The sequence below is a fragment of the Penicillium chrysogenum genome (assembly GCF_028827035.1).
Source record: "Penicillium chrysogenum strain IBT 35668 chromosome Unknown utg000005l_segment0_segment0, whole genome shotgun sequence".
In the NCBI taxonomy this organism is placed as follows: domain Eukaryota; kingdom Fungi; phylum Ascomycota; class Eurotiomycetes; order Eurotiales; family Aspergillaceae; genus Penicillium; species Penicillium chrysogenum.
The window spans coordinates 8,537,492-8,549,924 of NW_026622753.1; the positions used below are offsets into that span (position 1 = coordinate 8,537,492).

Here is a 12,433-nt window from a genome sequence, read left to right on the forward strand (position 1 = left end):
AAATGTTATATTGAAAATAGGGAAGTACTAAAATAGAGTGAGGGCTTTTCTGTTCCCCCAACAACCCGGTTTCAGGAGAGAGACTGCCGACTACGCGCACAGTTTGTATGAGGTACTTTATCAGTACCCTGTATTGGGCCACGACTTTACTGTCACAATACAACGCTAACCTATTTAGGAAGTGGCTGAGCCGCGCCTTCCTGATTTTGCCAAGAAATAAATTCCAAAAAAATCAAAAAATCAAAAAAAGAATTTCCCAAAAAGGAAAAAGTCAGTGACTAAATTTAAATTCTTTTTTTCTTTTCCCAGAGTTATCATCCCTCCCTTGCCCCTCCACATCTTTAAAACTCATTCTCTCCTCCTTTGGATTTTCCCATCCATATTCAATTTGCTTTTCTTCTCGAGGTCCCTGTTTACCTTCCTTCGGGATCCTCTCTTTAAGTCATTGCTTGAAAACTTCGTTATAAACACACACATCCATATTCACTATGGTACGGGTCATCTCTTCATCTCTTGTGTGTGTAGAACCAAATCTGACCTCTTTTTCTCTCTACAGGCATCCGAATCGGCAACTGTCATCTCCAACACGGGGAATGTGCGTTTGATTCTTGATTTTGGATTTCCGCAATGGCCTTTGAGCCAGCGAGGAATGACACATACTGACTGAAGCAGCTCATGAAGTACATGAACCTCGACCAGCGTGGTCGCATCCAGGCTGAATACGTTTGGATTGATGCCAACGGTGGCACTCGCTCCAAGACAAAGGTATGACTCATCTCAATCTGGTCCCCCAGTTGTTTATCTTGGGGACTACACACTGTGGGCTTGTGGGGCGTGGTTGCTGCATGTTCTTATCTAGAGTCCCCTCTCGGGTCTCGATAAGCCCTGTGCACGGAGATTCTTGGTTTAGCATGCGACGCAGCCACCCGCCGTCACGTGAGATAGCGCTCCTGCGGAACAAATCACTAACTCGAATCGTTCACAGACTCTGTTCAAGCCCGTCACGAGTGTCGATGAGCTCCCCGAGTGGAACTTCGACGGTTCCTCCACCAGCCAAGCCCCCGGTGACAACTCCGATGTCTACCTTCGCCCCGTGGCTTACTACCCCGACCCCTTCCGCCAGGGTGACAACATCCTTGTCCTCTGCGAGACTTGGGATGCCGATGGAAGCCCCAACAAGTACAACTACCGCCACGAAGCCAACCGCCTGATGGAGACCAACGCCCACGAGGGCTTCTGGTTCGGTCTGGAGCAGGAGTACACTCTCCTCGGTACTGATGGATGGCCTTATGGCTGGCCCCGTGGTGGTTTCCCCGGTGCCCAGGGTCCCTACTACTGCGGTGTCGGTACCGGCAAGGTCTACTGCCGTGATATCGTCGAGGCTCACTACCGTGCCTGCTTGTACGCCGGTATCAACATCTCCGGTATCAACGCTGAGGTCATGCCCTCCCAGTGGGAGTACCAGGTCGGCCCCTGCCCTGGCATCGACAGTAAGTTTGGAACCCCCCGACAATAGAATATCACGAGACTAACTGTTTCTTAAGTGGGTGATCACCTCTGGATGTCCCGTTTCCTTCTCCACCGTGTCGCTGAAGAGTTCGGCGTCCGTATCTCTTTCGAGCCCAAGCCCATCAAGGGTGAGTGGAACGGTGCCGGTCTTCACTCCAACGTTTCCACCAACGCCACTCGTGCCGAGGGTGGTATGAAGGCTATTGAGGCCGCCATGAAGAAGTTCGAGGCCCGCCACGTTGAGCACATCGCCGTCTACGGTGAAGGTAACGAGGAGCGTCTCACTGGTCGCCACGAGACCGGTAACATTGATAAGTTCTCTTACGGTGTCGCCGACCGTGGTGGCTCCATCCGTATCCCGCGCCAGGTCGCGAAAGATAACAAGGGATACTTCGAGGACCGCCGCCCCGCGTCGAACGCTGATCCCTACCAGATCACTGGTATCATCGTTGAGACTATGTGTGGTGGCCTTTAAATGGATAGAAGGAATCATTTGGTCTTAGCGCTCCGATACCCTCGGCGTCAACCTGGGAGTCGGACCAGAGCGGCCTGACTGTGTGAGGGAGCCCCCATAGATGCTCTGTGATCTGCCTTTTCTCTCTTCCTCTTCCTGTCTTCCTTCTCCTGTTCTGTCCTTTTCTTTCTCCCGGTTCCAGTGTCCGCCTATTGCGTCCTGCTGGCCCTCCCTCGTTGCACCAGCCGCACTTATTTCTTTTCGTTTTTTTCTGTTTCCTCTCGACTACCCTTCGCAGGGTAATGTGACACGTACAATAGCATAGAATATTCATGGATGGGAAAAACCGCACCATCGTTTATCGAGAGATATCATACTGATATCGTTCCTCTGGAGAATCGACAATTAATACCAAGTTAACAATTTTGCACTGACCCTCACCTTGGAGTAATTTTCGTGTTTGATCCAACCTGAACTCTTTGTACTTTTCTGAATTAGTCTCATTGGTCTTATTAGATTAGAGTGCCTCGCCAGATCGTCTTCGTGACACATGGGAGGATCTTGAACTCAATCTAGTATCACATTTCAGCATCCAATGGAAGTCTTCTTCCCTTATGCAGAGTATGGAGTGTATGACAGTCTCGAATGGCCGAGCATGATCTACGTCAAAAAGCATGGAAGTGGGATACTTCAGTTCATTTAATTGACTAGTTTTGCTCTTATGAAGCAGGGTATCCTAAAATATCCTAAAAGTGTATGTCCAATATTAGATGTATTCACTCCCTTTTAGTTCTATAAAAGTCCCCCACAGCAGCAAAATTAGAGCAATATAGCAACACTTTTACCATCCCACCACGGCCACACCACAACATACACAGACAAGTCTACCTAGCACTCACCTTCCCAGCCTCAACCAACGCCTAACACCAGCCCCCAACCCATGCAAACCACGCTGACGCACCTCCCGCCTCGCAGCCCCATCAACCGCCCCATCAACACCATCACCACGATATCTCCCGTCAACAAAACGCAACAAAACCTCCATCAACGCCGCAGAGAGAATACTCCCCGCCAGAATCCCAATCATGACAAGGTTACTCTTCCTATACTTCTCACGGCCGGGCGCCTCGTAATCACTCTTCCACCCAGAATACAGCGCATACGTCGTGAGGATACTACCCAGATTACCGAGTCCGGAGACAACAGCCGACGCAGCAGCGACGCCGACCTCGCCGTGTCGAGGCTGGAATATCTCCGTCGTCCAGGTCATCGTTATCGGGACTGTTGGGCCGAGCCCGAATCCGACGATTAGGAGTCCGCCGTACCGCGGCCATGGGTTTGCGTCTGTGCCCGCGTAGGTTGTTAGGAGGAGACCGAGGATTTGTAGGAGGACGGGGATTGAGAAGAAGATTGCGCGGTGGCGGTGGAAGCGGTCTGAGAGGGGTGTTACTAGGAGGATGGCGATGAGGTCCATCTGGGATGTGTTAGTTGGTGGGATCTTGGAGAGCCAAAGGAAGAGAAAAGAAAAAAAAAAAAAAAAGGAAAAGGAAAGGAAAAGGAAACCATACAATCCAAATCGGAGCCGTCAACAAACTCAAAGAAACATCACTCAACGTCGGGTCGATAGCCTTGATAATCAAGTTCGCGTACAACTGCACGCCAATACCAACACCCACAACACCAAAGTACATAACCAGCAGCGGATACAATCTCCAATCCAAAAACACCGCGAGCAGATCCCGCAGCGTCCACGCATTCGAGTGGTAAACACGCTTCAGATCATGGTAATGCACGACCGCATCGGCGCCTTTCAGCGCAGGCGCCGTAGCCGGCACCCAGCGCATCAACCAGGCGCGTTTTGGCGCGGGTTCGCCCGGCGGCGTGGGTCTGTCTGGTAACCACCATAGCAGGGCGAAGCCGAGGGCGACGGTGATGACGCCGTAGACGAGGAACATCCACTGGAAGCCGACGAGGCCGTGGGCGCCGTCCATTTTTTGGAAGCCGGCGGAGACGAGCCCGACGACCGCGGCGGAGACTTGTGAGGCTGTGAAATATTGCCCGATTCGTTTGCCGATGCGCGAGGGCGGGTAGAATAGCGTTAGATAGTATGTCATTCCCGGCCACATGCCTGCTGTGACGATACCGAGGAGGAGGCGGAGGAGACTAGGTTTTTGTTAGATATACGTTATGACATAGAATAAGGGGTTGGTAGGGTTGACGTACTAGAAGCTCCAGGCTGCTTTCATGGCGGCGAGACAGCTTCCGATTAGACCTACGCTGATCACGATGCGGCTCATCCAGACGTGGGGGCTTAGGCGGGTCATGATTAGGTTTGAGGGGAGGTCGAAGATCACGTAGCAGACGTAGAAGAGAGCTAGACCAGTTGAGATCTGGTGTCTGGTTAGGTTGAGTACGCTTCCCAGATCGTGGCCGGTGTCTGTGTTCATTGTTTGTGCCAGGCCTACGTTCGACCGGATGGCCGAACAGAGGAAGTAGAGGATCCAAAATGCGGAGATGATGCGCCGGTCCAGTTTTCTGTTCCAGGTTAGATTTGAGATTGGGATGTTTCTTGGAGATGCGAATCACCTGTAGATTCGTTCAATGTTGGCCACGCTGTGGTCCTCGGAGTCGATGTCGTCCGAGGATTTCTGGCTTTGAGGCGCATCTGGCTGCTCGGAGATATCCTCGGAGACAGGTTGCTTGTCGATACCGACAGAGGCATGTTGATGTTCGGTGGACATGTTGTCGTTTTATTATTATTATATGTGTATAAACACTTTTTTTTTATTCGGCCTCTTTGCTGGCAAGCAGTCAAGTGACTGTACCTAAGCGCTGGTTAAAGCAGTGCCAATTGAAAAACACCAATAGCCTATAGGCCAGATATCAGAGGGAGTTCTGTGGATTATGAGTCAGTGAAATTCATGTATCAATTTCTCTCGGAGTCCTTTACCGAGGTCAGAGGTAAACATACGTTGACTTGGACGGGAGAAAAAGGAAGATTCCGTTTTCGGATCTGATAAAGAGAGAGGGGTGGATCTTGGCGGAGAGAAAACACCTGAACTCCCTCGATATATAAGGAAGTCTTATAGTCCTAGACACGGAATCGCGTGACTCATAGACCCAAATATCCGAGAATAAATTCCAAAATGCCCGTTGAGATTGAGATTGAGGTTGAGGTGGAGGGAAAATCCTTCCCTTTTCCCCCAACGAGCCCCCGAGCTCTTCACCGAGGATAACCTTAAATTTTTTTTTTTCTTTCCCGAGGATATCTTTACCTCCTATGGATGGTCCGTTCTATATATACATATATGTATGCACTGTGTTTTGATTGGTATATTTCTACTTTGGCTCTAGTCCCTTGCAGAGCTTTTAGCTGTCAGAATGCTATAAACATCTATGGATACTATAAACACACTATCAGCCATATCCAACAGTCAAAAATAGCACACCAAGCAATGACTCAGAACTACTAAAATTCTAGCAATTGCAATTCTTACAATTGTTAGAATCCAATTTATCTCTTTTATGTATTCTCATTAGCATCATCTTGATCGCCGGTCTCGGGGCTATCACGTGCTCTCTCAGATAGACTAATCGGGTGATGTTAGGGCTCGATGTACAGAAGATAAGCCAGTCCACTATAAACATGATGTCGACCCTTAACATCCCATATTTTTACCGTCTTGGGCACATCGGCATCCTCCGACGTGAAGCTGCAATGTCCGACACGGTCATTGACCAGTACCGACCCCCACTTGATAGGCAAAAGCCCCATATCCTCACCCCCATTGACCGACTGTACTCTTATCTTCGCTTGGATCAAAGGCCGAATGACACGCAGCGGCAATTGCAAGGCTGCAGCTGCCCGCCACCGGCATTGCTGTCTTAAACGATTTGAGACCAAGCCCCGAGAGGCAGAAGAACATGAACATGAAGCCTCCAATTGCGAGAGAACTGACTATCGCGACGGGCGAGTACCCACACGTAATTAAGTCTCCTGTGACCTGCCAGTTCTTCACGAGAAAAGAGTGCATTTGATTTCAAAATACTAAGTACAAGGGGGAAAGAGAAAAAGGGGAAAGGATCGACACTACAAGATCCTTTTGTGCGTCGAGACCTCTAGTCGGGGACTTCAGGCAGAAATCTCTGTCGACCCTCGTCCCGGACTCTAGTCTGTCACATGCCTGGAAACAAACATCATCACGTGACCGCAAGAACCTCCAGATCGTCACATAACCCCCGGCTAAAACTGCATTCAGCCTCTGAATGCTGGCTTGTCGTCATCAGGATGTTCATCGAGGATGATATCTCTTTTTGAAGCATCAATCCAGTCTTGTAAACGCATTGGGGGACCTGGTTTGGAAGGATATTGATCATGGAACTCTTGAACCTTTTGCGGTGCATGCTTGAAGTTCCCAGCGGGATACCATTGTAGATCAAGATCATGTCCTAACCACTGCACTCGATACTGCAGTTTTCGGTAATACGTTCTTGCATCCAGCAATTTGTCAACTTCCCATTCATCTTCTTCATTGATCTTGATTGGCGGAGGGGGATCAACATGTTGTCCCGTTAAGGGCTCAGTAGTCGCTGCTCTTCGTAGCTTGCTAGCATGGAAAACTGGGTGTACTTGGATCGAATCCGGTAGATCAAGTTCGTAAGAATTGCCGATCTTATTGATAATCTTGTACGGACCACTCGCTAAGTGGGCGAGTTTCCGACCAGGCTGGGCAAGCTGCCAGTCTTTCGTTGTCACGAAAACGTGGTCGCCAACACCGAAATCTTCCTCTCTCCGATGTCGATTCGCCTGCCGGATCTGTAACTGCTGTGACTTCGCAATCTGTTCCTTTGTCTGAGTCCAGATCTCTTGTAGATTTGAAAGCATCTGCACGGCGTCCTGCTCATTTGGTGTCACGGTTTCCTGATCTTTCCAGTCGAAAGACATAGCCGGTTCATATCCTCTCTCGATGAAGAATGGGGACTTCTTCGTGGTATCTTGGGGAAGGATAGAAGCTGCGAAATCTACCATGGGTAGTATTTCTGACCAATTATCCTGGTTCTGCTCAACGTAGGGTCGTAATCTCTGGGCCATGTACTGATTCGCAATCTCACTCTGACCATCGGTCTGGGGATGGTATGCAGTTGATAACTTCCTCTTGATTCCAAGGATTCGACAGAACTCAGTCCAGAACTCGGAAACGAACTGTCCTCCACGGTCAGAGACGATAGTCTCTGGGATGCCGGTGGTTCGTATCACGTTGTCGATAAACAACCGAGCCATCTGCTTCGCATTCGTATCTTTGTAGCAGGGAATAGAAATTGGTCTCTTACTAAAGCGGTCAACTACCACAAAGACAGTGTCGTACCCGTGTCGGTCCCTCGGGAATGAGCGGAAATCCATAGAAATGTGTTGCCAAGGCCTTTCTGGGATAGGGAGGGGGTGCAGCAGTCCAGGAACTCGATCCCTCCATGCTTTAGTTCGTTTGCAGACCAAGCAGTTATCCACATATCGTTTGATATCTGCTATCCACCCGGGCCAATGATATCTTGTAGAAATAAGCTTCTTCAGCTTTTCTATACCAGGATGTGAAGTCATCGGTTGTCGGTGCACCTCATCTAGCAATCTAGCACGTAGATCATCTTCATCCGGAACTTCCAGGCGTTCTTCGTAGAGGAGGAGTCCATCTCGGAGGGTCCATTTCGGGTTGTTTCCTTCTACCGCAATCCGACGGAATTCGTCGAGCTCCGAACTCTCGCGGTTTGCCTGTTTCACCCTATCAACAACTTCTTGCGCGTCCTCTGGTTGGATTGGGTTTAGATCCAGTGGATAAACGCCCTTCTCCAAACAGTCCGCTGGTAAGAGCGTCAACTGCCTACCATTATCGACACAAGGTGACTCCTTTCTCGATAACACGTCTGCGACGATGTTTTTCTTCCCCGGTCGGTATTTGATCAAGAAATGGAATTGCGAGAGGAACTCGCTCCACCTCGCTTGTCGTTGGTTCATTTGTCGGGTGGTCATGAAATATTCTAGAGATTGATGGTCCGTGAGAATCTCGAAACGATCTTGTCGTGCGAGACCTTCGAGCTCTGGTCTCCATTCCTGCAATGCACGGATGATAGCAAGGAGTTCCTTATCCCGCACTTCATAGTTCAACTCTGCAGCTTGCATAGTTTTTGAATAGAAAGCCACCGGATGCCAGAAATCGTCATCTTCATAGTACTGAGACAATACTGCTCCTAACACACCGTCTGAAGCATCAGTTTCCACTCTTGTTTTTCGTGTTGGGTCGTAATGACGGAGTATCGGTGCGGTGACCAGCTTCTCCTTCAGGAGCGTGAAGGCTGCTTCACAATGGGCAGACCATTCGTACGGGACGCCCTGTCGAGTCAGATGATGCAGAGGCTTCGAAATCAAACTATATCCCTGGATGAATCGTCGATAGAAGTTGCAGAATCCGAGGAAGGATTGCACGCCTTTCACTGTCGATGGGGTCTTCCATGACTGGATCACCCGGATCTTCTCAGGATCAACCGCGATACCATCTGTACTCACGATAAACCCAAGGAACTTGGTCTTCGTGACAGCAAATTCACACTTTGAGAGAGCAACTTGCAAACCAGCCTTCTGCAGTCGGGAGAGCACTTCTCTCACCTGTCTGTGATGTTCTTCAAGAGTCTCACTGTAGATAAGGATGTCATCTACAAAGGCAACTACGTATTCATCCATGCATTCTCGTAAGATGTTATTCATGAACCGCTGAAACGTAGCCGGTCCGTTAGTCAACCCGAATGGTGTCACCTTATACTTGAAGGATCCGTACCGTGTCCTGAAGGTCGTCAAGTCCTCCGCTCCTGGGGTTAAACGAATCCGGTGGAAACCCTGTCTGATATCAAGCTTGGTAAAGTACTTCGCTTTGCTAGTTCGTTGAAGCACTTCGTCGATCAGAGGGAGTGGGTAACAGTCTTTTTTGGTAATTGCATTCAACTTTCGGAAGTCCACACAGAATCGGAGTCCACCACCAGGCTTCTTTGCCATCAAGATTGGAGATGCGTAAGGGGACGCGCTTGGCACAATGAAGCCCTTATCCAGATTCTCAACAATGTACTGTTTCGCCGCCTTCAGCTCGTCAAGAGACAGCTTATAGAGGGGACAGTAACCCGGTTGTGCTTCAGCTTCAAGAACAATATCGTGATCCACACCGGGTCTGTATGGGGGCAATTCATCCGACTTCTTCTTTGAAAACACTTCGGCTAGGTCGTGATACTCTAGCGGCAATGTCCTCTTGATCTCTTGAAGTTCAGGATCCTCCTCGACAGACGACTTTACAGTAAGAATTCGGTCTATCTCACAGAGTGAGGTAGCAAAGATCTCGATTCCTTCTGTAGGGTCTCTCTTTTTCCGTGCTTCCCATCTATCGAATCCGACTCTTCCAATTGCACTGATATCGATTGCAGGAAGGGGAGGTTTGTCTTCTTTCTCATTGGAGAGTGGAACATTTGGTATCTCATCCTTGATGTTCCGTACCATCTTTCTCTGCTCTTGTATCTGCCAGTGTCCGTACTGGCGCTCACGGGCGTGAAGATAGATATCCTTCTTCGGTTTCTGTACTTCCGTAGTTGTCTCCATCAACTCGAAGAGACGATCTCTCCGGTCTGCGTCCTTCTGGTGAATGTCGTCTTGCGGAGATCTCTGTAGGATAGTCTTCGGGGTTGGGACAGAGATCTTACTCGCCACTTCATCGAAGAGAGTCCTTTCATCTGGCCAAATCATCCGGTGTCGTCGACAGTCGAGAAGGACATCATGCTCGGCAAACCACATCCGCCCGAGGATGATATCGTATTTTCCCAAGTCTGCAATCAACATAGGGATCTGTCGTTGAATCCTTCCATCGATACAAATCGTAAGGAAAGCCACATGTCGTATAGGTTCTGCTAGTTTACCGTTGAAACCTCGCACTGGGCATTCACGGTCTAGTCTTTCTACCCTGAGTCCGAAACGCTTGCCCAATATTATAACCATTGACGAATTGATAAAAACGTAACCATCTGCTCCAGTGTCACCGAGTGCTGAAATAGAAAATGAGCGTCCATTGTGCATTAGCTGTGTATTGAAAACTAAGCTATCTCTGGGACCGCCAATCAACTTCTGTAAATCTAGCGAAAACAGTGACACCTTCCGTCCGCCTAGGAGGGAGACTTCGCCTAGGCAGGAACTTTTCCCGAATCGGTATCAGCTTCAAGCTCCACGATCTCGTCCACACGGGGAGGGTTCATAGTGGGAGTAGTCGTCGCGACAGCGAGGGTCGGTTTCTTCTTCGGACAATCACGGGTCATATGTCCATGTTCCTTGCAGTTAAAGCATCGTCCTTCTCTCATCAAGGTCTCTCTTTCGGAGGCAGACAGACTCGGAGTGTACTCGCGCTTCACGCGGGGAGTGCTTGACTGGTTCGCGGCGGATGCACCTCCGGCACCGGCAGCGGGGATCGTAGATCGGGTACGTGAGGAGGTCTTTGCTTCCTGCTGGAGACTGATCTCGTGCGCCATGCTCTGACAGCTCTGCGTGAATGCATCGAATGAGACAGTATCTTGGTTGACTGCCCACATGACTTGACTCTGAAGTAGGTACGGGAGTTTCGAATACAGATCACGCTTGCGGTTTTCGGCAACAACGACAGCTTCTTCGGCGAGCTGCATGAACTCCGCAAGGAAATCAGTGAAACTATCCTTCGGTTTCATCTTGAGCTTATGGTATGCGGTGTAAGCTTCTGCACGTCGGTTTGGGTTCGCGAAGACAGTCTTCAGGTGAAGGATAATATCCTCAGCGTCTGCGTACGGGATGCTAGCATCGGAGCTCATCCGGGGAGCAATGTGTAGCTGAGCTTTACCTTCGCAACGACTCTGGACATAGAGCTTGCGGTGAACAGGCAAAGGGTAATGGTCAGCGTTTGCCTCGAGTTTCTGGCGAATCACAGTTTCCCAAGTCTCAAATCGGACTTCCTTTCCGTCGTTCAGCATGGGTGCATCAGGCATTTTGGTGGACTTCCGAGCGGTAGCGGCCTCCACAATCGGTGCGCCGGTACTATGCTGATTCTGACCTTGGAGATTCAGGAGACGGAAGGCAAGTTCACCACGTTCGCGGATAGCGATGTCTCTATGGGCGATGGCCTCGTCTCGCTCGATGCGGAGTGCTTCCATAGCATTGTCAGGTTCAGTTCTCTCTGCTCTCAGTACAATGATCTCATCTTCGAGTTCCTGGACCAGATTTCGCAGTCTCTGGTGATCACGAGCAAGCTCAACAAATCTTTCACTTCTCGGTGTCTGGCGCAACCGTGCGCTGATCGGTTCTTCTTCTTCATCACGTTCACCAGTATCAACTGGTCTCTGCGGATCGGGGGTCGGGGTATGCGGTTCATGAGCAGCGACAGTTTCTTGCTCAGTCTCTTCATCAGGCACGGGGACAGGCTGTCTGTCCCGATTCGTGGGTGGGTTTCGTCTCGGACCGACCATCTTGATTGGTCGGTGGTTCTCGGTACGGGTCCGGGATCAACGTGGGTCAAGGTCTTGGCTGTACGGTGCCAAGGAACGAAAGTGGGGATGTGACGGGGCCGAAACCAATCAAATTGATGGTTTGTACAGCCGTACTGTCATAAAGAAATTGAGATGGTACTTAGTATTATGTGACCTGCCAGTTCTTCACGAGAAAAGAGTGCATTTGATTTCAAAATACTAAGTACAAGGGGGAAAGAGAAAAAGGGGAAAGGATCGACACTACAAGATCCTTTTGTGCGTCGAGACCTCTAGTCGGGGACTTCAGGCAGAAATCTCTGTCGACCCTCGTCCCGGACTCTAGTCTGTCACATGCCTGGAAACAAACATCATCACGTGACCGCAAGAACCTCCAGATCGTCACATCTCCCTCAAGATCCCTAGAGCTTGCTAACGCTTGGACAGGTCATCAATGCATTAGTTGATAAGTCTGCCGCTTGCGGTCTGGAGGGGATGAAACAAAAGTCATCCATGAATAGGAACAAGCTGTACTGTGTTTGACAGTAGCGAAGAGGCAAACCGCGATGCAGTAGCAAGCTCGATCATGGTACGAGCTGAGAATGGAAACAAGCTTGGACTGGGCTAGTTGTAGATATATTTAGAAAGAGAACTAACATCGGACAGGGAATCTAAATTAACGAAATTACTGCGAGACTCCTTGGGTGGACGGACAAAGACGTGCATAATTGCTACTATCTTGCCTTGTTAGTCTAGTTAGGAAGAAACCGTCTCTATATTAGTTTACGCATCTCATGCCAGCTTCACGATGTGTATCTTGATAATTTGAATACCTTCGAGACCACTATGCACCAATCATACTCGTATTGCTTTTCCAATGAATTACACTCTTAATACTCCTTAGGCTTAAGCCCCCTTCAACACTCATGCTCCCCCAATGTCTATCTTGCATCTATCGAATGA

General features: G+C 49.5%; 2 protein-coding genes across 2 annotated transcripts; one reads left to right on the top strand and one right to left on the bottom strand.

Moving 5' to 3' along the window:
• Positions 1-488: 488 nt before the first annotated feature.
• Positions 489-1,984, top strand: glnA (glutamate--ammonia ligase; the record flags this gene model as incomplete). The annotated part of the gene is made up of 5 exons (XM_056717355.1): positions 489-491; positions 557-595; positions 673-765; positions 986-1,490; positions 1,545-1,984. The coding sequence occupies 5 exons, from the start codon at positions 489-491 to the stop codon at positions 1,982-1,984; spliced, it is 1,080 nt and encodes a 359-aa protein (XP_056564977.1).
• Positions 1,985-2,858: 874 nt separating this feature from the next.
• N7489_011607 (putative MFS transporter) lies at positions 2,859-4,704 on the bottom strand (the record flags this gene model as incomplete). The annotated part of the gene is made up of 4 exons (XM_056717356.1): positions 2,859-3,437; positions 3,532-4,126; positions 4,187-4,498; positions 4,550-4,704. The coding sequence occupies 4 exons, from the start codon at positions 4,702-4,704 to the stop codon at positions 2,859-2,861; spliced, it is 1,641 nt and encodes a 546-aa protein (XP_056564978.1).
• Between the last annotated feature and the right edge of the window lie 7,729 nt (positions 4,705-12,433).